Source organism: Sceloporus undulatus, chromosome 2 (genome assembly GCF_019175285.1).
Source record: "Sceloporus undulatus isolate JIND9_A2432 ecotype Alabama chromosome 2, SceUnd_v1.1, whole genome shotgun sequence".
In the NCBI taxonomy this organism is placed as follows: domain Eukaryota; kingdom Metazoa; phylum Chordata; class Lepidosauria; order Squamata; family Phrynosomatidae; genus Sceloporus; species Sceloporus undulatus.
The window spans coordinates 204,948,474-204,974,313 of record NC_056523.1 but is presented as its reverse complement, the minus strand read 5'-3'; the positions used below and the strand labels follow the sequence as shown (position 1 = coordinate 204,974,313).

The 25,840-nt window shown below is 40.0% G+C and overlaps 1 protein-coding gene across 1 annotated transcript in view; it reads right to left on the bottom strand.

Annotated features, from left to right (window-relative positions):
- ACO1 (aconitase 1) overlaps window positions 1-25,840 on the bottom strand; it is a 73,272-nt gene that overhangs the window by 12,878 nt on the left and 34,554 nt on the right. Inside the window, exons 3-9 of the mRNA XM_042454622.1 lie at window positions 8,069-8,208; window positions 6,975-7,146; window positions 6,110-6,210; window positions 4,959-5,075; window positions 4,257-4,416; window positions 2,622-2,757; window positions 935-1,019 (exon numbers count right to left, since the gene is read on the bottom strand). Coding sequence (XP_042310556.1) covers window positions 935-1,019; window positions 2,622-2,757; window positions 4,257-4,416; window positions 4,959-5,075; window positions 6,110-6,210; window positions 6,975-7,146; window positions 8,069-8,208 — 911 coding nt within the window. The remainder of the gene's footprint in view (window positions 1-934; window positions 1,020-2,621; window positions 2,758-4,256; window positions 4,417-4,958; window positions 5,076-6,109; window positions 6,211-6,974; window positions 7,147-8,068; window positions 8,209-25,840) is intronic.

The window sequence follows — 25,840 nt, the reverse complement described above, 5'->3', positions numbered from 1 at the left end:
ATCTTTTCAAGCTCTGATACGCAGACCCTTCTAAAACTGATTTCTGATCTGATTTCACAGTGTCTTGTTTCTAAAGTCAAAAGTCATTTCTGACTCATAGTGACCCTAAGGGAAACCTATCATAGGTTTACATATATACATATACATACCCATCACACACACACACACACACACACACACACACACTATGAATTAATTAATCTGAACAGTCGAGTTGAGGTTAGTCCTCAAGTTCCACAAATCTAATTTATATGTCAATATATTAATCAGGACTTTGTTGTCATTAATTGAATATCTCAAAAAGGCCTTTTATGGTACTTTATATGGCACCAGATAGTTTTTCAATTCAGATTGTAAGCCATTCTTTAGATTTGAAACTTCATATTAGGAGTGGTGTACACTTGCTGCAAACATTATTATCATTACTACTATAATACTTGTTCATTTATCTCATCAGGATCCATTAAAGTCTCATTAAGGTTCAAACAGGCAAATTTATTTATAAATGGAGAAAGAACAATATATATATGTGCTGCCAATGAAACTGTGGTATTATACCTTGAAATGTTCCAAAAGGCATCTAGTGATGACATTCATGAGGTTTGGATGTAAAGCTTAACAAGCAAGGTTCCGTATCCTCACCAAATACTCACTCTCCATGAGTGTGAAATAAAAACTCTAAACTACTGGGACTGATTAATTCACTTAATAATATCCCATGGAAACTAGATGGGGTTGAGATGGAGACACAGATTTCCCAATGAAGCACAATATTATTGTTCCTAAGGACTAGGGATTATTTACTGCTCTATTGCTGTATTTGCTAAAAACTTCAGCTTTGGGTTATCAGTCACATCTGATAACATTTATCTAAGTTAAATTGCCTCTTTACTTCTTTGTAAACCAAGGCAGGGAAAGTTGTAGTTCTTTGTACCTGAGTAATGGCTTCAACAACCGGCTCGGGTAGAGGTCCACTGTTACCAATACATGTCATACATCCATAGCCAACCACATCAAACCTTCAGAAAATATTAAATAGATTATGTGTGGAGAGATCAAATCCTCACAAAGTATACTGTTTGTCAAAAGGTTAGTCATACTAATATGTAAAGCATCATTACTCATGCTCCAAAATATCACTGTAGAGGTGCGGGCTGGAATCATCCTGGAGACTTACAAAATCATAATTTATGGTTACACCAATGTAAACATTTTCTTGAGCATTGCACAGGAAGTACCGAGTACCTTTGCCCTCTGTTACAAAATGGCAGACAGATGGTGCTCAGGCACAGTTTTTCCCCCAACCCAAGCTGCTACAGATAGGCTCTCGGGTGCACCCTGCTGCTGTCTAGTTGCTGTCATATAGCCAGGAGAAGAGCACTCCTAGGTCTCTAGACCACCCATGTAACTACAGTGGCCAAACTTTATGCTCTGCCAGCATCCAAAAGGATCTTGGCTGAGATACATTTGCACTTAACTAGTTGCCATGAGAGCCTGGAAAAGACGAAAGCAACTGAATTAAGATCTGAATTTCTCTCTTGGCAACATCGTAACCATCGGATATGCTCATCTCAAGCCCAATTCTTATAAAAGGAATTAGCAAAACTGCTTTAGGACCATTTGAGGCTGAAGGCAGGAAACAAGCTTAATTAAATGAGCAAAAAGTTTTCTAGTCTAGCCTTCTTCTCTGTGATTGACCAGTTTTGTAAATTCAAGGAAGGGTGGCTTTTGGGTTTTATTTTAGCTTTATTCTTTTCATGCACATGAATATTGAATCATACAATCCTCTATCTCCAGTCTGGAATGAAACAGCAAAGAAACAGCTTTAAAATAATGTATATGACATTTTTGTATAACAAAGTCTGGTTATGTATACATCAAAAATATATGAGACAAGATGTATGTGGACAAAGCCAAATCCACAGATTGAATCCACACAGGTAAATCTCACATTTCTTTCCACTTTTATATCATTAAGGAATTGAAACAAATGGAAAATTTGTTTTAATTTACATATACATAGCAATTGGTCAAATGACACCCCAAACACCTACTATCTATAGTCCTACTTGGGCATTCAAATGAATACACAATGGCACCAACTTTTGCAGCGAATAAAGGTTAGGAGGGGCAGAACTCCCCTAGCCCCATCTCCTCCAATCTGAATCTTTATGCTAAAGATGGGAAAGGTGTGTGTGTGTGTCTGGGGTCAGGGTTATATCAGCAAATGCACCCCTGCAGCTTCTACACCATTTGTCTTCATTGTATTCAGCTGGACACCTGAATAAGATCTGCATAGAACAGGAGTGGGGAACATATAGCATTACCATAGCTTGTGAGAAATACCAGGTATTTGGGGGTGGGGATATGAGAGGATTTGTCATGGCTTTTGGATTGTTTGTATGCACTGGACGAGATTTTTATACTTTTTTAAAAATGGGACTGCAGAGGCTTCAAGGGCTGCAAAAGTTGGGGCCAGGGAGTCCCCTTTCCTCACCCTTGAAGTAAGCATTTGCTTTCTTAACTGGGGAACAATTTGGTATTGAAATACAACTGGAAAACTGTCAACTCAGATCTTAAACCAAAATGAATAAATAAATACAATAAAAATAGTGTCTTACCCCAGTTGAGCAAGGTAAGGCATAACACCACTCTCCCTTAGATAGTAAGTGACTACTCCACTTCCGGGGGACAGGCTAGTTTTGATATATGGTTTCACCGCCAAACCAGCTTCCACAGCTTTCTTCGCAAGCAATCCTGTCAAAACATGCCACAGCCATCTACATCAATGATCATATGAAACACTTTCTTCTAAAACAGATACTCCCTACATCTAGTTTGTACTGTCTTTTAGGCAGTGGCCCTCCAAAGACCCAGACAGAAATCCTTCTCTACTTCCATAGGAGAAATCAAAGTTTTAATGTGGAACTTTCTTACTGCAAAGCATCCACTTCCTACTATTATACCCTTTTCTGACAAAAGTGTAATGTCATTTGCTTTTCTCCTGCAACAGAAGGAGAAACCAGTGATTAATCTGATGTGCAAGCAACACCTCTGACCAACCAAGTAACAGATGGATAATCTATGTTGAAATAATGGGACTCCTTTTATAATGAAAAGCAAATCTTTTGTTAGTGGTCTGTTCTCTGAGCTGTAGCAGAACCAGCTGGAGACATTTTGCTAAGGCACAGCAGTGACTAGCACGCACCCACCCTTGTCCCACAAGTCACTTACATAGTACTCAAAGCCATCCCTGTTATTTTGGTACCTAGGATCCCAATATCCCATAGGCACCTCTTTCCAGTCATGACAGTAAATCTGTTGCTCTTTTAGAATACCCCAAGACAGGGACTACACTCTTCCTAATGACAGTACTGGCCCTGACTATTCTTAGGAATCTGTGGAAGGTAAGGAGTAACAAGTAGCTTTACTGTGCTCAGCAGGAATCTAGATGCAACAGGATTACACTCTTCATCTACAGTCAGATTTAACAGTTTGTGATGACCTCAGCTGGAAACAAAACAAGAAGATGCATTGGGCCCTTGGTATCCACTGGGGTTCGGTTGAAGAAAAACCCATGGATATCAAAAGCCATGAATGCTCAAGACCCATTATATACAATGGATAGTAAAATGGTGTCCCTTATATAAAGTGGCAAAATCAAGATCTGCTTTTGAGATTCTTAAAGATATTTTCTAGCCATGGGTGGTTGAATCCATGGATGCAAAATCTGTGGATATTGAAGGCCAACTGTGTATCTATGCCACAGGTTTCCAAGGATTGTAATAAGCTCCTCTACTAAGAGAACACTGGAAACTTGTAGTCCTTGGTGGGGGGTGGGGTGAGAATCTGTGAGGATGTCTACATCTCCTCTCTAAGGAGGCATTAGTGTCTTGAGTAAACAGAATACCAGATTTGCAGAATGAACACAAAGTATATAACTTGAAGCAACTACTGTTTTTGGACCAAATTCCTATAAAGTTATCAACCTGGAATTTTATCATAATACAGAGTTACTGGTGTTTTTTTTTACCAAAATGTAGTTTATTATACTAAGTATGAAAGGCATGTACAAAAAGACAAAACTTATAACTAGTAGAAATGGATCTGTGCTCATCCACTTGGAAGCAACTGTGTTCACCAAAATGCACAACTGATTAATTCTATCCCATCTAGTGATCTGTTGTGCCATGAGGGGACTCAGTGAAGTGATTCACAAAAGTGAAAGATTGTGCATGCTGACAACATACACTTACCTGCTCCTAGCATAACAGATGGATTACTTGTGTTGGTACAGCTAGTGATGGCAGCAATCACGACCGACCCATGTGTAAGTTCAAATTCCATGTCACTGTAAACAAATTTCACTTTCTTGTCATGATGTTCAGAGGCAATCTGGAAACCTTTAAACCCTTGCTAAACGAATAAGCAAATGAGGAAACAGAAGTATTTTAAATTATGGGAAGAGATGCACCAAGAGGGAAAAAAAGAGAGAACAGAGTATGTAGTTCTGTCAGTCATTCTGGTCAAAGGTACTAATTTGATCAATAAACAGAATGAGAACAATTTGGATCTGCAAAACAGTCCTGCATGAAGAGTCAGGGGTGGGAAAACTTTAGGCCTTCGGCTGTAGTTGACTCTGTCTTCTATCAGCCCTAACTGATAGTTCAACATCATCTGGAGGATCACAGTTTCTCCTCACTGCTACTGGATGGTAGTGCCTAAAATTCTGAAGTACTTTCTTTACACTCTACTATAATGCTGCACTCTGATTTCAGAATGGTTAAGTGATTTCAGAATAATTCTGTTTTAGCCAGACATTGGCTCAGAGAAATACTTTGAATTAATCATGTAAAATTATAGAAGGACTGTACTCAAGACAGCAAGTATGAAGCAGTATTGACTTCTGTAGTTCAGAAAAAATAAATCATCTTCACTGCCAAAAGAAGAGGCATTACCTTTGCTCCCAAGCATGTTTCAAAATCCTTCTTCATGTCAGAGACCATAACCTTGTCCTGTGGTCTTTTAGGGCCGCTGCAGCATGGTACTACAGTCTGGAGATTCAACTCTATAATCTATGTAAAAGAGATACCAGCTTTTTCTTGGGTATGTGTAAAAATAAGCAAGATGCAATGCTTCAGTCCAACATATGGTGCTTTACTCCCACCCAAATGAGTTTTTTTCCTTTACATTTTCCCATTATAAATATTCCTCAGGGGATATCTTGTCGCAGAATAGTTAATTTCTAGAGGAAATATAGTATATTATTGAATAAATAAAATGTTAGGCCAAAGAGTACATTATAGAGGAGTATTACTGTTAATTTCCTTATGTGAAAATAAGAATGAAAGGTTGTTGCCGAATACTGATCTCAAAGCATTCTTGTTAAGTGCTGCAAGACTAGAAACAGTGAATTCACTAACAACGTTAGAAGTTCTTTCAATATAAAAGTGGATAAATAGAGTGTGGTCTACAACACTATCCAAAAAGCTAATATGTAAAATGAGATTAGCAAGAGGAGAAACCAAAAAGGATAAATTTGAAGAAACATGGGCCTGAAACAGATGAGCAGACCAGGGTGGTTTCCTGCCACCCCTAGGGTGTGGCATTTACACAATGCATGCCCCCGGAGTGCCCAGAAGCCACCCTGGGGCTACTTAAGGTAGCCCAAAACCAGTCCCAAAAGAAGATTATCTTTTCCACTCCTATTTGAGACTGCGTCAGGAGTCGTGGCATGTGTTCATCATGGCTCTGGGGTGATCAGGCTGGGAGCGGCTCCTGGTAAGAGTAAAAGGTTTGAGAACCAATGATCTGGGATGAATGCATGTAGATTTTCTATGCTCATTATTTTCATTTTGTTAATGTTGAACATTAAGCATACTTTAGCACTATGGCACCTGAACAATGACTAAAGGAAGTGCCACACTACTGGCAGGTGTTGGGAACATTGCTTGCTATTTGTTTTTCTCACTATAGAAATGTTATGACTAGCTCACTAAGTTTCCACCATTTTAGAAGCCATACTTTCCCAGGTTATCAAAAGTGGCAGAAAGGATTCTGAGAGATATGACTGTTTATTTGAGAAATATATAAAATTAAGGAAACCTACCTGAGTAAATTCCGGATCCTGAGATGAGTTACTGAAATCTCTGAACATTCCTGCAGCCTCAAGGTACTTTCTTATATGCTGAATCTTTTCTTGATCACGGCCTAAAACAGCCAGAATAACAATCAAGTTGCAATATCCAAGATGTATTATTTTAAAAGAAGACCAAACAACTGAGCCATATCCATAATTACATGAAACATAAATGATTAACTTTTAGTTGCCATAATCAATGCAATTAAGTAATTCTAACACCATATTATCTGACTCCAGACTAAAGCACATTGAGAAGAACACAAATGCAATATTCCAATTTCTCCTAAGGCACATAAATCAGGGAATACAGCCCCAATTCAGATATAATGTCAAGGCATTGGTACTGGTTATAAAAACAAGCAGGTGAGAGCCAAAGGATTATGTGATACCATGTTCACTTCCAATTCCTTCAAGAGGGAAGATAAGCTTCCTACTATTGTTTGTAACAAGCCAGTTTTCAAATGAATGTGAACATTTATTTGATAAATATGATGAACTATGGTCTTTAAAAACCACTGTTTGTTTACAAACCAGAATAACAAACAAACTGGCTTTTACATGGTAGTTTTCAGTATTTCGGAATACTGAGAAACAAATGAGAAACATTTGTTGCAAACCTTAAATAAACTCTCCGCTCATACACAATTAGGGTTGTGAGGGAGGTCTATGAGCATATATTAGGTCTTACAATGGCAAACCATGGTTAATTATTGAATATAAGTGGGCTATATGGTTCCAGATGTTACTTCATCTGTACTGGAATTATGGCAGTCAACCTAGCTTTACAAAAATCCAACAATTTCAACAGCTGAGGCGTGTTGCTGCCACTCACCTGTTTGGATGAGGTATTTGATGCTGACTTCATCAACTGGGAAGAATGCTGCAGTGGCTCCATATTCTGGGCACATGTTGGCTATAGTGGCTCGATCCGCAATGGATAGCTGAGCAACACCAGGCCCAAAGAACTCTACAAATTTACCCACAACTCCAACCTGGCGTAGATGCTGAAACAGATTAAGAACTGCATTCAGTCCTATTGGACACTGTCTTAATTCTATGTGATGTTTTAGAAAGAAAGACCACAGTCAAACGTACTTAAGTTGAAATCTCCAATTCCAAACTGGAATCTCAATTTCTCAACAAAGCCACAGTCTGATTTGAAAACTATTATCTGGAAGCAAGTCCCATAGATTTCAATTACACTTCCAGGAAAACGTGTTTAAGATTCTAGCTTTAGTTTGCCTGTTGTGTGTCACTCTGTAGTGTGTCAAACTACAGAATGATTCAAAATCAAAGTCACAAAGGTCCAGGTATTAAGAACTGTCTTGGCCTTTACAGCTTTTCTTGCAAGAACAGTAAATTTATTGTTCCTCCAGAGTTATATTTAACAACTTGTATGTAGCATATTTACAATAGTAATTTTGTATTTTAAAAAACATTTTGCTGTAACTTGTTTCTAAGACTTGAGAAGGTCTATTTTATTTGACTATAATCTGTAAAGGACATTTTGCCATATTAATATACCTGTTCATTTTTATTTTGGACATTCTGTTTCTTTCACTGACAGATTCTGCTGACCTTCAGTTACATGCAATTAAGTATGTATGTATGTATGTATGCAACTACTTAGAAAAAACCTGTTTTCTTCCCAGTCTTTTAAAGAAGCATAGAGAAGAAAAGATTGTGCTTCACTGGCTAGCAAAACATACCAGCCATTTCAAGAGTATTTATAATTACATCTGGATGCTATTCTTATAAGAGGTTCAGAGTAGGACAAAGAGACAGTACTGCATCCACGGCTGTTTTAACTGTTTCAAAACTGCACCCAACATGGCTAATGATAAATGACTCTGAGAGCTATAGCCCCACCTCTGTCCTTCCAGAAATGAAATGACTATGAGTTATGGAGTGATGCCATGTTATTACCTTGGTAACTGTGAGAACAATATCTGTAGATGTGACAAGTGATTGAGGACTTCCTATCAGTTTGTAACCAATCACTTCAGGGAGCACCATGCTGATCGGCTGACCCAGCATCACTGCTTCTGCTTCAATGCCACCCACACCTGTTCAATAAAAAGGCAATCATTAAACAAAACTGTTTTCTTCACAGACAGTTAAACAAGAAGTGAAAAGAAAGGTAGTATGAGACAATATTGAAGACATGAAATGAGCTGATAAAAACTGATTAGTCTGAAATATGGGCAGTGGAAATATTCTTGCTGTCTTGTACTTTTAAGTTGTATGTATTCACCTTCAGTAAGAGATTTTGCAGGTCATAAGAACCTAGTAGCAGCCATACAGAATCTGACTAAAGGCCCATCCAGTCAAACATTCTGTTCCAACTAGAAGCCTAGAAGGCAACAAGCAGATGGGCTGCAATAGCACTCTCTCACTTGTGTTCCCCAGCAAAGGTCAACAATACACTTTTATGATGCAGCAACAGTTACAACATTTGAAAACCTAACACAAATCTCTTATCAGATTTCAAAATACATTTAACTCATCTCCAACTAAGTTACTCTATGCATTACTGTCCTTGTTTTCAATGACCTGTTCAATGCTAAACATGCAGCTTAACTTTGTCCTAATAGCTTTAAGTTAAGGATAGTACTAGCTAACTTCTTTGGGGCAGGGATTTGTCTCCTTGTACTCTTTAAAGGTGGATGTATACCTGTATATTTACTTAAGCACACTGATATGATACTCAGCTGATTTGACAAGTGAATCACAGAATCAATAAATGCTTAAAATGTAATTGTGAGTTTAAAACAAAAGGTGTAAATAATATTTAAAAGGTCTGTGAGATCTTAAAAGGCCTAGGGAAATAAAAAAAAGTCTTTTCCTGGTGCTGAAAGAAGCAATGAAGAACAAGAATTGATCACAAATTGTTATCACCAAAACACAACATTCCTGAGTTATCTTTTCCTCTCTCTGGTGTATTATCTTACTTCCATAAAGCTCTGTAAGCACCCATCAAAGATGACACAGGGAACTCTGAACAAAACAACATCAAATCATACATGGCGAAAGAAAGAAAGTGAGTCATGCTATCCTTCAGATTCAGTTCTGTTCTAAATCCAGTCCTGCCTAACATTTCTCAGGAAAATACCACAATGTGGCCATACCTTTGACCTTCCACTCATAAAAGGCATGCATATCTTTGGCAGCAGGCCTGGACAGGCAGAAGCAAGGCCAACGTGGTTACATAGCTGAAAATGTTCTGAAGATTTTCATTTGAACCTGTAAACCAGATTTGGTGGGGAGATCACCAAACATTGGGTAACCTCTGTGCAATGCAGCTCCTGTGGAGCCAGGATAGAGATAGCAGGAGGAAAGGTTTTGAGGAGAATATGAAGGAAGAGGACATGTCAATTTGTTCTAATGTAACTGATCAAGGCCCAATCAAGGAAGATAACAGAAGAGACAATGTTACCTTACCGTGTACAGTATTGGATAACCGTGCGATAATTCTGTTGATAAACAATGTTACACAAATGTTTTGTTGTATGTATATATGAATATTACATGTTTAAATTTAAAAAAAAAGTTCTAATGTAACTGAATACTGGTATAGATGGCCCTGACAGGGCAGCTTGACGCCATCCCTTTGAGTGCCAGATTGGGGCCATGGCAACCACATGCCGTGACCCTGATCCAGCATTTTTCAGGCCCAAAAAGAAGCAGCAGAATGCTGCTTTTTGGCACTACTGTGGCATGTGGTGTATGAACGCTGCATCACTGGAGCGCTGCAATGCTGCTTGCTGTCTGGGCAGGTGGGCGGCATGACATCAGCTTGGGAGAGTGTTGAGGCATGTGTCCTCTAAATGCCATGCCCCTACGCCACCCCCAAGCCGGCGTATTGTGCCACTGTGTTCAGGCTCTGAGACAAGGTAGAAACATAGATAATGAGAAGTCTTGAAGAGGCTGAGAAAAGACTGGGAAGGTGAGGAGGAGGAGGAAGAAGAGTTACATGCTGCCAAGCAGCTGCATCACAAATATCTGTTGATAACTGATGCCAGCTACCTCTTTATTTCTGGGCTGCATGGTTATTGATTGGTTTTCAGAAATTACATTGCATTTGTGGACTCTATAATTATTGAACTCTTTCCCTTCGATTTTGTCATTTCAAATTTACTTTGAACTACCTGTATGTTTGAAGGTCTGGGGGCTTTAAAAAAACAGCCTTGAGACTGTACAGACTGTAGTTTGCCCATGCCTCTTTTTGCATCTGGTTGAAAGAAATGGCTGAATTTACCTAACTATGTACCATCTAAGTCACAGTGGTTCTCAAACTATGGCTCTCCTAATGTTTTGGGCTTCAATTCCCATAAGTCCCAGCCTGCTTGACCAAATGATCAGGGATTCTGGGAGCTGAAGTCTAAAATGCCTGGAGGACCCAAGGTTGAGAACGATTGATCTAAGATAACACAGGAAAACCTCAAAGAGTTTATTCAAGACATTGTATGTACTGGTATATTAGGCTTGACTAACTGGCTATTGGGGGATATCCTTCAGAAACTTTGGGGGAATGAGGGAATCCAAAGAAGCAAGTCCTTCTGGAATTAGATGAGGGTCCAACTTTTGGTTTGCTGGTGGATATGGGGTCAATCATTCCCCAGAAATTTGGAAAAGACAAAGATGTTCTTTAAATGGAGTGACAGTGTATATGTGCCTTCAAGCTGTTTGTCAACTTATGCAGTGATTAGCTGAGTAATAAGTGGGTTTTTAAATTGGATTTTAATCTTGCAGCGTTTTATTCTTGTCAGGCCAAGAAGAGAGAAGATTTTTGTAAATAATGCTGCAAATGGTTTTACTTTTGTAGCTTTATTTTAAATAAATTTTAGGTTGCTCAGAGTTTCTGAAATCATCTTTCTTTCTTTCTTACCTTCTGATAACTAACACATTTATTATAACAAGAGCTTGGTTATTATGATCCAAGGAATCAAAGGTTGTAGAGAGATCCTGCAAAAGCAGCACCCTCAATGCCCAGTTTCTTAGCCAACCAAAACCATCTCTGTTCAGTAATCAAGTCTGAAGTCAGATTGAAAACGGTTCACATAATTTGTTTGATCCAGGAATCCATACTCCGGAGTCTTGCCCAGAAATGGAAAACTTACAACTCGTCAATACTATCTGGTAGAGGGATTGGTTTTTAAGCAAAGGTGTTCAAGTTGACAATTTTAGATAACTAGAAACCCTGCCTTACTGTGGGGAGGCACCAGTCACTATCTACTCACTCACCAATCCCCCTTCCCTGATCTTTCTTTAGGAGCCAGGAAGGGCAAGGATCTAACAGACAAATGATAGCCCTCACTTCTCCAGAAATTCTATCCACATTCACAGTCTCTATAAATTCAAAAGTATCCATGATCACTGAACAAGCAGGGACAACAGTGACTCCCACTGGGCCTGGGTCAATGATCTAAAACAATTTTATGTGCAAAGTACTATTATGCACAACATATTGCTGATTTGTGTGCATTCTCTTCTTGGGCAACAGGGCATAAAAGGCCTCCGGCTACATGAAACACCTCCACTGGAAAGCTCTTTGCAGACTCAACGATGGCAGTGAGAATTTCTTTTTCTTTGTTTTTTTGGTGCTTGCATTGCCATAGAGTAGACCTTCAAAAAGATTTCTACTTTGTTTGATGGGACATGACATGCATTTTTGCCAACTTTGCTGTAGTCACACTTCACTCGTTTAGTTATTGCCATCTCCCTAAAAACAGGGAGCTGGTCTGTTTCCACTTAGGGTGGGGGGAAATGGTCAAAGGTATTTGTATCTACCTGGTCATCTGTCCATTCCAGCTATCAACTGGGCCTTAAACAAAATTTCCCATCAAGGCACCAGGAAAATTTCCCAAAACCTTTAGGATGCCATCTGGATCCATAAACATTGTGTGGTGGACCATCTTAATCAACTCCCACAGAGATTCTGAGTCCTAATAAGTGTAAAACCCATCAGACACTGATATCTCTGTGACAATGGAACTGCAGAAAGTTCCTCTGCTCCAAGACCACCAGATACCATTGGGATAGACCCATGTTTGTTATAGTGATCATGAAGTCCTGAGCCACTCTTGATACCTCAGGACAGATGATGAAGGCCCCAGCACAACACCTCAGGGGATCTTACATTCTTTTTTACTTATCCACTCTCTGTAACCAGTGTAGATGTAGCAGCACTCTCTGGTTTACTCCTGCTGTCTAACCATGGTAGGTAATAAACAGCACCATTAACCACCAAAGTAACTAAGTGAGGAAGACACACAGAGCAGTTATATTTATAATATTTTTGCCAGCCAAGTCATATAATAAAATCCACACATTATCCACTAATTAAAATTTGCAAAACACATTTAAGTACAAGGGTCACTTACCCAAGCCAAGACTCAAGCCTAATCATTGTGGAGTGAATCAGTGCCTACCACACTGTCTGGATAATATATCCATTTTGATCAAGAACAACTCTTGCTAAGTATCAATTCACTTGATGGGATAATCCCTGAACCTGGTGGAATAATCCTCATTTCTGGAATGCTGGGAGCCCCACAAAACACAAAAGAACAACACACTTAGATACAAGAAAAAGCTAGGTCTAGCCAGCATTCTTTGTCCTACCAGAAGACATTCTGCCAGTCGGTACCGAGATCTGAAGAATCCACATCTGAAATACTTATTAGCCATAGGCCATTATAAACAGGACGAAGAGCGAGTAAGGATGGGATACAAACCTGTCCCAACCTTCAGCTTCTCAGATTCTTTCAAAGTTCATCATCCAACCTTAGAGATCCACAACGGTCCATTATTTTGAAATAAAATAGAAAAATGTGTTATCAAATGGTTAGTCAACACCACATTATGGTCTGTAGTTATACAGAACAAAAAATCGGGGTAAATATAAAGACAAAACCATGTTTATGAAAAATAAAACTGCACAAGACAAAAAACAAAATCCACAGTCTTGTCTAGAAAATGACTTCTTTCTTCTGTTCTTCCATCTAGGTCTGGCTGAGTTATATGATGTCAGTTATAATGGAGCTCAAGGTTTGCCTTTCCTTCACAGAAAAAAAAAAACCACAACAAGCATTTAAATAAGGCACGTGGGGCTCTAAGCACCTTGTTTCAGTAGATTGGAAGGCTTCTAAAAGTGGAACTACTTGAAAACAAGGTGCATGGGTCCCCAAGAGCCTGCTTTAAGCCAAATTATGACATTTTTTTTTGTTGATGATGCAAAAGAGTAGGGTGGAAAGTAGCCTGCATGTTGCCCTCTCCTGTCCTATAAACTTAGGTTCCTGTACTTTCTGGGGTCAAAGAGGGCCATCCTCTGTCACTCCCTCTGTAAAGAGGAAGAATTGAAAGAATTCTTACCATACCTTTAAGAACTCAAACCGTTCTTTGTTCCTTTCAAACCCAGATCTTGATTCTTTTCTAATGTCTGGCCTGCAAGAAAAAATATGGATTATAAGTGCGGCAGACCTTTAGCAACATGCAGAGTGTGGTCCGATGTGTGTGGGCCAAAAAAAGAAAGAAAACAAAGCAATTGTGTATTTATTTAGCTCAGGCTGTTTTAATTGCACTTTAATTACCTTGCACCAGGGAGCTAGAGAGAAGCAGTGAAGAGAGCTTAAGAGCTTTTGCAGTAATTCTTACTGTTGGCTCAAGTGCTAATTCCAAAGTGAATGTAGGCATGTTGGCAGAGCTCGGTGGCAGAGTAAAACAATGGAAATTTTGCTAAAACATTAATGAATAAGCAGTAAACATTACACTAGGGGGTAAAATATTACACTGTTGAGCTCACCAAATCTGTACAATGCTTTGTAAAGTACTTCAGAGGCTGGGCGTGGTATGTGAGCCAAGATAAGAATATAAGATGGGAACTGCTGGCTCAGACCTACCTAGCCAGCATCCTACTTTCCACAGTGGCCATCAAATCCCACAGCAGGATATGAGGGCAACAAAATTCGTCCACAGTTGTTTCCCAGGGGCCATGCTGACTGCCTCTATATCATTATTAGCATCCACTGTAGCTATTTTTCCAAGAATTCAGCTATTTGTCCTTTGAAGTTAAGTTGGGTGTCCACCAGAACAGTGTAGCAACAAATTCCATAGTTTATTGATGTGTCATGGAGAAAAATACTTTTTGTTTGTCTGTCCTGGATCATTTAATTCACCTTCAGTGGATTCCAGGTTCTAGTAGATATTGTGTAAGGTGGGAGAGAGCACTGCTTATAGGTATGTTTTTCCCACATAATGCCTACATTTATTAGCCTAAGCAGGCACAGGAAACAACGTCTATCACTCCTCTGCCCCTGTCCATACTGACTAGGAGTGATGGGAGTGGCAGTTGAGCAATATCTGGAGCCCCCACACTATGCTATATATCCAACCTTTCCTGCTCCCCCTCTCCCTTAGCTAAGCATACCCTGATATTATCACAATACTAATAGGGAAGTGGCTTCAATCTCCTGTCATTTTAATTGTATCTTTCCCAGCTCTAGGCAGAGGGCACTTGAGTGCTGAGAGGTATCAATTAATGGGTACCAGATACTGAAAGGGTATTAAGTCGTGCTGCAGAGGGGGCTCCATCTTGTTGATATGTAAAATAACTAGAGCAATCAGAGTTATCAGCCTGCACCTTTTGGACTGCCTACTGTTCATTGAACAATCGGTGTGGTAGCCCTGATCGTAGTGGCGACAGTAGACTATGCAGCCCACTGACTATAGCTTGTAAGGACACGAAGCCCTCTTATCATAATGAGCTCATTACGCTACGCCGTTATCACGAAGAGGACATTCTGGATGTTTCCGGCCATAGTTTATTCGGAGCCGAGGGCTTCGGGCGGTACATAATCGTTATCCTCATCTTGTTAGTTATCGCCAGTGAGCTGGCGTTCATCGAATCTGGATTGTTCAGCTATACGAGGGGGGGGGGGCGGGGGGGGGGGGGGGGGGGGGGGGGGGGGGCGGGGGGGGGGGGGGGGGGGGGGGGGGGGGGGGGGGGGGAGGAGGGGGGGGGGAGGGGGGGGGGGGGGGCTGTGGGGGGGGAGGGGTGGAGGAACGAGAGGGGGGGGGGGGGGGGGGGGGGGGGGAGGGGGGGGGGGAGGGGGGGGGGGGGGGGGGGGGGGGGGGGGGCGGGGGAACTAAGTTGGTGTCTAAAAGATGGCTGCACAAGTCCCCGTGCGATTTGCTCCTCTCTATGTGTGAGATAGTCATCGGAAAAGGTTAAGATCTGATTAAAAGTATCTGATTAGCTTAGGCTGAAGTCTCCGTAATAGTTATATACATAAATGTGCTTCTTATAATCACTAACTCATGCCTCTACAGTGAGCCAGGCCCTGTCATCAAGACAGAGTTGAGGCAGCTATATAGCGAGCCAGTGGGCAGTTCCGTGGTGTAGTGGGAATCATGAGACAAGAAAGAGCAAATGGGGGCGAGGTGGGGGGGGGGGGGGTGGATGGGGGGGGGGGGGGAGGGGGGGAGGTGGGGGGGGGGGGGGAGGGGAGGGGGGGGGAAGGGGAGGGGAGGGGTGAAGGGGGGGATAAAAATTCCGCTAGCGATCAGCGATGAGGGATCAGTAAATAGAATATTCAGCGGATGGCGAGTGAAATTGTGAATACAGTGAGTCGTCGCCCATACTCGGAGCGCCTAATGACATAAGTTGAGGATTATATTGGGAGGTAGGTCGGGGTAGAATTATGTCAAATGTTATCTACCTCGTTATGTAAATTTGCATTTTATTGTCATTCTGTTTGTGAATCCGCTTGATCCTTCAGGGAAAGGTGGATATAAATAAACTCACCTGGTTCCATAGTTGAGGCAGGGAATGAACCCTGATCTCCAGAGGGGTAGTCCAACACTCAACCAATATACCATCCGGCTCTCACAACACCCCATACCAATCTTTTAAAAAACCGAGTGTATTCAATGTGGATTTGTTTACAATTCTTCTGGAGGAAAATCCATAGGCATGCTTGTTGTTGTTGTTTGCTGCCCCAAGTTGATCTGGTGGACCTGTGATGAGGGACATCTCCAAAACTCCCTGTCCCTATCTTCTCTCAGGCCTAAGGTTCAGGCCTGTGAACTCCCTAATTCATCTAGCGGTCTTCTCTCTACTGGCTGCTCCATTTGCTGCATCATTGTATTTTCTAAGGTCTTTGCTTCTTGGGTGTGTCCAGTAAAACACCTCAATTGGTCATCCTGTTCCAGAGCATTCAAGATTTATTGTCTAGGACCTATCTGTTTGTCTTTTTGGCAATCCATAGTATCTTAGCACTCTCTCCGCACCATTTCAAAAACTTGTTTTCTTTTATGCTTCTTATGTCAGCTCTAACATCCATAATGGTGATGGCGATACATCGCTGGACCACCCTAGGTTTAGTGTATATCGTCATACTTAGGATCTTGTTAGTTATTTCATAGCGCCCTTCCAGTCTAGTCTTCTCTGATTCTTGACTGCAGGTCTCCACTTGATCAATGTTTATCCAAGGTATGGGAATCTTTGACTACTGTACTTCTGTTTTATCATTATCTAGGGTGTCACGCCTTACCTTTTATTAAAGTCTACTTGGATGGAATGGTCAATCACTAAATCAGCAGGACAGATGGGGTTGATTTTTTCTGGGTTTCCATCCAGCATCTTCACAGCATCACGCATAGCAGCAAAATCAACCACAGCAGGGACGCCACTGCAATGGAATTGTTGAAGAAAGCAAGTTCAAATTTATACAATAAACAGTGTTTTGATATATGAACTAGATTTGCCTTTTAATTGTATTTTTCAAAACGTCAATGCTACTATAAGCTGTTTTCAGTCTCAAAATGGGGAGTAAGGCAGCTTATAAATCTAATTAAAAAGCAAATAAATAAATAAATAGTCAACAAGCCAGGTGCCATGTTGATCTGCAAAATAAATAAATAAGACTTTTAAAACTCCTGAAGTCAAAGAGACAATAGAGAATAGAGGGTTTGGCTATGCTGAGGGTGTGCACAGTTCACGAGAAGCAGAAAAGGGGCAGCATTGGGGGAAGGGGCAACATTATTTTTGTTGTTGCAGACTTCTTTTGTGAAAAAATACAGAGCATGGGGGAGGAATATGTGGAGTATGCATCTCACAGGGCAGCCAATCTGACCTCTGACTTGATGTTATTTATCCATATCTACTTTAAGAGAAAATATGAGAACTGTACATTATCAGCAGGCTGTTACTTCAGATTCTTTAAAAACTGTTAACAATTTTATCACACCATGAATTACTCTCGTTATAAGTATTGCTACTGGGGCAATGCAGCAACAACTGAATACAATTTTTGCAAGCAAGTTTGTACATGTTGCCAGCCATCTGTCTTCAGGTAGGGTAAAGAAGCTCATACTTTTTGGGAATAATTTCAGAAAGTTTATTACCAGTTTCCTTAAGACCACACATCAAGGTAAGCCAGGATTAGAGTAGATCACCTGCTAGTAATACTTGCACTCTCATCATCCTGTACTCTAAATATATGGCAGGATCTCATTTTTTACTTTTTAGCCAAGACAGATACTAGAGTTATGCATCAGATCTGGATGAAATCAAGAAGTCCATCCAAATTTGGTTCCTTCAGACTGATTTAGGTACTTCCTGAAGCTGATTTTCCTTTCTTTTAAACTTGTTCTGAATGATCCAAAACAACCCTAGTTGAAGGATCTAGTTGTGGACCATGGATTTCAAAAAGGCAGGGGAAAATAGCAACAAACAATATTTTAGAGCTTTCTGTGAAAATACCCCATAGGAAGGGAAATGGGTTGAATGATCACCTTCCATCTGCTTGCAGTTGGAGCAAGACTGGCACCATGAAACAGCCAGATCTTTCTTCTAATATATAACCAGATGTGTTGGACTGGTACTAGGATGCCCAAACAGCACAGCCAATCAGCACAGTGCAGAATGGCAAAAATATTTCACCTCAGTGGACAGGAAGCCTTATAAGATGAAATAGAACTTGGTGGGCCTTTCATCCTAGACAGCCAAGGTGCCTTGATTTCATTTAACTGTCTCGGTTCCATCCCATGAAATCCTTGGATTTGTAGTCTCATGAGCATTTAGAGTTGTCAGCCACAGAACTCTAGTGCCTCATCAAACCCCAAGATCCAATGGCAGTTAAAGTGAAATCAAAGTGCTATAAGTGTACAGTGTGAAACAGATCTGGTTGTACCTTGTAGAATAGACACTCCATTCAGCCACTAATTTTCCCCATACAATTAAAAATAAGGAAAAATTAAGAATAGTGCAAGGGTGGGTGGAATAGTTGTGTGAGCTCTATTTCAATCCTATATAGCTTGAGTACCTCTTTCCTGAAATGCTTGGGACTAGAAGTGTTTTGGATTTTGGATTGCTGGGTTAATATTTACATATACATAATGAGATATATTGAAGATGAGACCCAATTCTAAACATGAAATTCATTCATCTATGTTTCATGTACACCGTATACACATAGCCTGAAGGTAATTTTATGCACTATATTTTTAATATGTTTGTGCATGAAAGAAAAGCTTATGTACATTGAACCATTAAAAAGCAAAAGTGTCACTACCTCAGCCACTCCTGTGGGCAATTTTGGATTGTGGAATATTTTGGATTTCAGATTTCCAGAAATTCCATGCTAAAATAAGAAACAGTTTGTCTTAATGGTGCTGCCACATTTTTTCTCCTTTCCCTTTTTTATGCTGTAAAAGACTAACATAGCTACTTCTTTGAAAGCTGCAAAACAATTGATTCTGTTTCAAACAGTGCAACTCCAAATGCAGACAGTGGCCCAATCTAGTGGCAGCTGGTGGCTTCCATGTCAGCGGGGCATTGAATCCACTCTAAAATTCAGAATAAAACCCATCGTGGATTCATTGCTCTGCTGACACAGAAACCACCAGCTGCCACTGAACTAGGAGTTACTGAAGGTGCTGAATGTGTTTTGGGGGCAGTGTTCAGCACTATGAACAGCTCTTTTAAAGTTCGGACTAAAACCCATTGTGAATTCACTGCCTCAGTGACATGGACATCAATAGCCCCCACTGCACAATCCACAAGATAAGCATTAAGTCTAAGCAAAAAAGCTCAGATTGCTCTGCTCAAGTTATACGTGGACTCAGCTAGGACACTTCAACATTCGCCCACAATAAAACATACAGTACTGTTTATTAAGATCATTTCAACTTTTGTGTTAGAATGAAAAAAATATACAAGCAGAATAGGCAATAGTTTTATTGAAGTATATTCATACAAGACTTCTCCAGGGATTGGATACACTCATTCATTATGAATAGATACAAAAACCCAGAGATGCTTCAGCCAGCATCACTAGTGATAAAGATATGAAGAAGAAAAAATATTTTTCCTATAATGCACTTCAAAATACACAGTATAACCACTGTGGGGCTAATATGTGGATTACAAATACAAAAAATGAAAAGAAAAACCAGCCAGTGAGACCTTGAGCCTGATTTATGTGCCACTTGAGAAATATGGATTAAAACCGAGATGCACAATACAAATATCCTGGCACTGGGAACATTTCCTGCGTACCTATAGGACAGAAGTTCAAACAACAGCAAACCTCTGATTCCAATGACATACAATGAAGTGGGACTAGTTACTTTTTTACCTGAAGGCCTGTTTAACCAGCTCAGGCTGTTGCAAGCCTCCATTCAAGGCCAGAGAGGCAATGAAGAGGAAAAGATTTGTTAACTTCAGATCTCTGTCTTAATAAGTCAACATTACTTTTTACTGGAATCCCACCGTCAGTTATTGCTAACTTGCCCAGTTGCTTCAACACACTGGAATGAGCAAATTTAAAAATGACTTTTATTGTTGTTTTTCCCTTAGGGGATAAAAACTGGAACTCTCCAAAGGAAACACTATGATGCAAGTACAAAGCTAAGTACAACTAAAAGTTGGATCAAGAATCAGATCCTCTCTCTAAGGGGGAAAAAGGCAGAATACAGCTAATCTTCAAATAGTTTTCTACAGCAAAAAATAAAACGTATACTCTCTGTACCACTACTACTAGGAGATCTGAATTCTATTTGAATAGTCTATGATCGAGCCACAAACAATCGAGAGCAATCTTGGCTTTATGCACATGGAGGGAGGAACACCATAAAATGTGCAGAAAAAGGAATCAGGGGTTTTATCCAGCTGCTTTGCATGGATAGACATTTTTGACAAAAAACGGGCAAAAAGATGCTCAAATTTGTACAGGAAAGGAAAGACAATTAAGCATCAATGCCAATGTTCAAAAATCCACAGCACACTGTATAATGTGGACTAGCCTTCTGTTAAGTTTGCTGTGAACCGCCCTGATCTATGGAAGGGCGGTATAAAAATAATAAATTTATTATTATTTATTATTTATTATAAGTTATCAAACCAAAAAAAGACCATCATAAATACACAAATATATAAATATAACATCTACATAATATAGTAACAATTAATAATGAAAATAATATATACAGCTAATATACCAAGGAACCTTGTCCCCCCAGAAAATTGCTGTGGCTTTGGGTGCTTCACAGAATTTTTCAGGAGATTTATATGATGCCATTTACCACTTTTAACCCTCCATTTTTGCTCCCCTCACCACTCTGCCTTTTATCCCTTTTCTAACTACACAAAATCTGTAAAAGAAGGAAAGACCAAATGCTCTTTGATTTGCACTGCTAGGAGCTTTCCACCATTAAAAACGGGGCTGGCAAAGTTTGGCCTGAAGACTGCATGTGGCCACTAACCCACCTCCCAATTGTAAATATATATTTTTAAAATGAGCTGAAAATCCTCCCATGTACTCTAGAGCCATGGGGGAGCGAGGGTTGTGCCTTCCTCTGCAAGCCAAATTGGTCTTCTGATCTTTCCTGGCTCAGAAAAAGGACTCTTTTGGACCTAAACCAGGCCCTCAACATGTGGCAAATTTACTTACTTCCCTCTCCACAGCATCTAGTGGCAAATGTTTCCAAATATATATATTTTAGGAGGACATGGGGGTGCAAAAGCCTCCCAGTTCTGTTTGGGTGTTTGTGCCCACTCCAGTTGAGAAGTACCCAACTTCATGAATTTAAATAAAATTATATAACTTACGTAAAATCTTGCAGAATAACCCGGGCAGGCTTAAAGGGCACTTCAATGTTCTTGTGCTGCATCTCCTTCCAGTTGAGGATATTTTCAACATCTTGCTTCTTCACCAGAAACTCATCACAGTTGCGAACTGCAGCCTCCAGCAGGACTCTGATAGAAAATGGTAAATGCTCTGGAAGGAAAAGGAGGCAAAAGATAACAGAACAGGCCAAAGAAATCCTTCCCCCATGTCACCAAAGAAAAGACAAGGCTGTCAGACATTTAAGTTGCTTCAAATAGGGAGCATCTCTGTCAGTAATACACAGAGGCCAGCCCCTTTATTTTATTTCCAGGATTTATATTCCACCTTTCTCCACAATGGGATTCAAGGCACGTCTTTTAATGCTTGTTGTTGCTAAGTGCCTTTCAAGTTGACTCTCACTTTCAGAAACCCTATTTTAGAGTTTCCTTACCAAGTTTTATTCAATGGAAGACTGACATTACCTTCCTTTTAGGCTGAGAGAGTGTCACTTTCCCACAATCACAGGGTTTCCACAGCTGAGCAGGGATTTGAACCCTGGTCTCTTGGAGTCCCAGGCCAACTCTCAAACTACTCCATCAAGATGTCTCTTTTCAACATGCAGAGGTATTATATGGTTCCAATAATGTAATGAAATGGGGGTGGGGGGGTGGGGTTGGTAGTTATCCCAATAACTTAGACTTATTACCTCTTGCTACAAACAGGTAAAGATTCTTCAGTTCACTAAACTATAGCAATAGCAAGTACATTTCTATACAGCTTATCAGTGCACTTAAGCAATCCCTAAGTGGTTTACAAAGTGTAAGGTAATTGTTCTATCAATCTGGGTACTTATTTTAGTGACCTTGGGAGGATGCAAGCCTGAGTCAACCTTGAGCCGTTTAGCTGGTATTGAACTCACAACCTTATGGTTTGTGAGTGAGTGGCTGCAGTATAGGCATTTAACCACTGTGCCACCAGGGCTCAAACTGGGACTGACAGCAATTTTACAGAGCCCATCCCTCAGGCCTGCCACAGAAGCATGATTAGTCAAGAAGCATGACTACTGCTAAGGGGAATACATTCTAAAGGAGGGGCCTCTCTAGCTTTAAGTGCACAGACTGAGAGTTTCAGCCTGAGGAAACCCTTGGAGATATCATAATGTCCTGGAATATCTTGGGTTGGCATGGCTAAAGGAGGGACCAATCTTTTATGCAATATATATTTGCCTTTGATGTCATGTTATTACAAGAAACTTCTGTTCATGATACCCTGGTTCTTCAATGTAGGTATGTGATTCCAGCAATGTGTTATACTAAATTGACTGAGCACAGGTCTTGCAATGTTGTTGATGGTGATAATGATTTTACTTAGGAATCTCTGGTAGAATTCATTTTCAGTCAGTCCCCTTCTTGAGTGGCTTGGCTGTAAGTAAACACTATTTGGCCTTTACTTCTGCAAATTCTCTTCTGGTTTTTTGATGGCAATAAGCTGTGCACTTCATTACTGGGACCTATAATCAATGGCTTCTCCAGAGTATGAAACCACTCTGAGACTCATCAAGTTCTCTGTAATGGAGCAGTGCACATACACATGAAAATCAAGCTCTAAAGCCACAGTTATCAAGTGTTACAGTCACTCTCTATGGGGAACAATTCCTTGTGAATGTAGCTAACTTACCATATCTTGGGTCTCTCAAACGTTTCAAACTGAAGAACTTCTTTGTTGATTGGCCAGGGTCCAGTGGCTCCTCAAGATGTGAAAATGGGTTGCTCATGGCTGAGAAGTCTTTGTCTGACTGCAAATCCAAAACAGGGTTACTCATTCATGGGATAAAGTTCTAAGTTTTCAGACAATGTTTAAACGCATCATAATGATGCATAGGTGGGAATGCATGTGTGAATCTATGATTCACAGTTGCTTTTTTAAAACATAAATTGGAACACATTTCTTGTCTGCTGGAACAAATGGTTCCACCAAAACAATCCTTTGGATATAATGTATTAATGTCATAAAAGAAAACTATAATAATTTGTTTCTTTTAAAATTAAGGAACAGAGAGGCCTTTGGTATCCATTGGAATGTGATTCCAGGGCCCCACTCCCCATGGATACCAAAATCTGTTGATGTTCAAGTTCTGTTATATATAGTGGTGTACTAAAATGGTGTTCTTCATTTAAAATAGCCAAATTAAGGTTTGCTTCTTGATTTTGTTTTTAAAAAGTTTTAAGTCGTAAATGGTCAAATCCATGGCTGCAAAATCTGTAGCCACAGAAGGCCAACTGTAATGCCATTAATCCTCATCCTATCAAATGGGATATTTCAGTCTCCTAGAACCATGTTTTGTTGCAAAACTCACACTCACAAAGTAGGCATTATACAACATGTCACCTGAAGAACTGCAACAATTTTTTCCCAAGTTTACCCATGTATTGTGTTATTTTTTAACAGAAATAAGACAACTGTGACAAAACCTGTCCCAACAAATCTATTGCTTTTGACCACTGTGGTGCTTTGTTGTCCTAATCAGTGCAATGTATTGGGACAAAAATAGTTTTGTGGTGAGTCATGATCTTGAGAGCAGAAGTAGTATATTCTGGTTGTCAGCAAGCTGACCTAATTTGGGGAAGAAAGATGGAATTCAAGAAGGATGTGGACAAACTGGAGCATGTCCAGAGGAGGGTGACCAAAATGGCGAAAGATCTCAAAATTATGCCATATGGTGAGCGGCTTAGGGAGCTGGGTATGTTTAGCTTGGAGTCATGTTTAAATATTTGAAGGATGTCAAACTGAAGATGGAGCAAGGTCATTTTTTGCTGCTCCAGAGACTAGGACAGGAAGCAATGTATTCAAGCTATAGGAAAAGAAAGTCTACCTAAACATTATGAAAAACTTTCTGACAATAAGGGCTGTTCAACTGTGAAACACGCTCCCTCAGAGAGTGGTGGAGCCTCCCTTTTTGGAGGTTTTTAAACAAAGACTGGATGTCCATCTGTTGAGAGTACCTTGATTTTGTATTCTTGCATGGTAGAATGGGTTGGGTTGAATGACCCTTAGGGCCTCTTCCAATTCTGTGATTCTATGATACCCAGTGAAATTGGGAAACAGGAGATAGGCCCTTTCACTAACCCTAACCCTCAATAAAACAAATTTCCCATGGGACATAAATACCAGATGAGGATTAAAAGGGATATAAATACTATTGTTTTTTCAGCATTCTATTTTCCTACTTGGATGTCTCTATTAGGGTTGAGTTATTATATCTGGTAAGAGGATTTTCTGTATGAGCAAGAAGGTTTAGTGGTCTGGATTTTAAATTTTTAAACTATACCTAGGTTGGTATTAAGATTCATTTCTTTTTTAAAAATAATTTATTACAGTATATGTCAGTATTTTGCTGGATCCCAATATTAATCCAAGAGTAACGTTTGGTGAGATATATGGCTCATCTGGTCTGTCAAAAGCATCAAGATTCAGTAGGCTACTCTGTGCCTGAGGTACCATACTTTGGCACAACTGGTCTTGCCCTTGCATCCAGACATGCCTAATGCATACTGGGCTTTGGAGAGTATCAGATGAGGGACAAAATGTCTTTGTTCCATCCTTATCCTGTTCTCATAGTGCAATTGCGAGAAGATTTTCAAATGATGTCGCACTTATCCAGACATTATCCCACCTAGAAAATGCGACTGACCATGCTTGCATGAAAGACTTTCAAATGACACTGCACAGATCCCGTCATTGAAGAGGCATTGCCCAACATTTTGTATTTATGGGAGTTCATGTTAATGCAATGCCACTTCAATGACAGGACAATAGCACTACAATCTGAAAGCCTTTTCCAAGATCGCAGTCAAAGATAGGATAAGGACATTGGAGCAATCCTGTCTTTATCCCATCCCTGTGTAATAATCTAGTTTGTCCTTCTTGTGTTTTCCTCCCTGAAATGTGCTGTGAACAGGGTTTCTTCTCCTCCCCAGACATGTACTGAGGGAAGGAAAGACAGAGGGAAACAGGTTACACCTGTCCCTGCCACAGGTCACATTTCCATTCATAAAGTAATCAGAGCCACTGTACAGACAGGGAATGGATACTATGGAGCCAAATGTGAGCATTAATCCATGTCTGGGTTGGTTTTCCAAAGGTCATGGCTGATGCTGGGAATTAATGAGGAATACATCAGGACAGAAGATATATTGTTTGGACAATGAGTAAGAATCCTAAAGATCTCCGTTAGTCTAGATGCCATCCCATGCAAGGATCCATCCACAGATCAACCATCTACAGCTTGAAAATATTTGAAAAATATATAAATTACAAAAAGCAAACCTTAATATTGCCATTTGTTAAAAATGGCAATCTCAAGGTTTGCTTTTTGTAATTTATGTATTTTTCCAATATTTTCAGGCTGTAGATGGTTGAATCTGTGGATGAAGGGCACTATTTTCCAATGTCACTGTGTTTAATGGGACTGAGTAACCAGTCCTGGAACCAAATCCCATCAGACACCAAGGGCCAACTGTATTAAATTACTGCCCATTTCAGGGTTAGCAAAAAGCTAGGTCCTTCTGAGATGAACCTTTACTAAGAC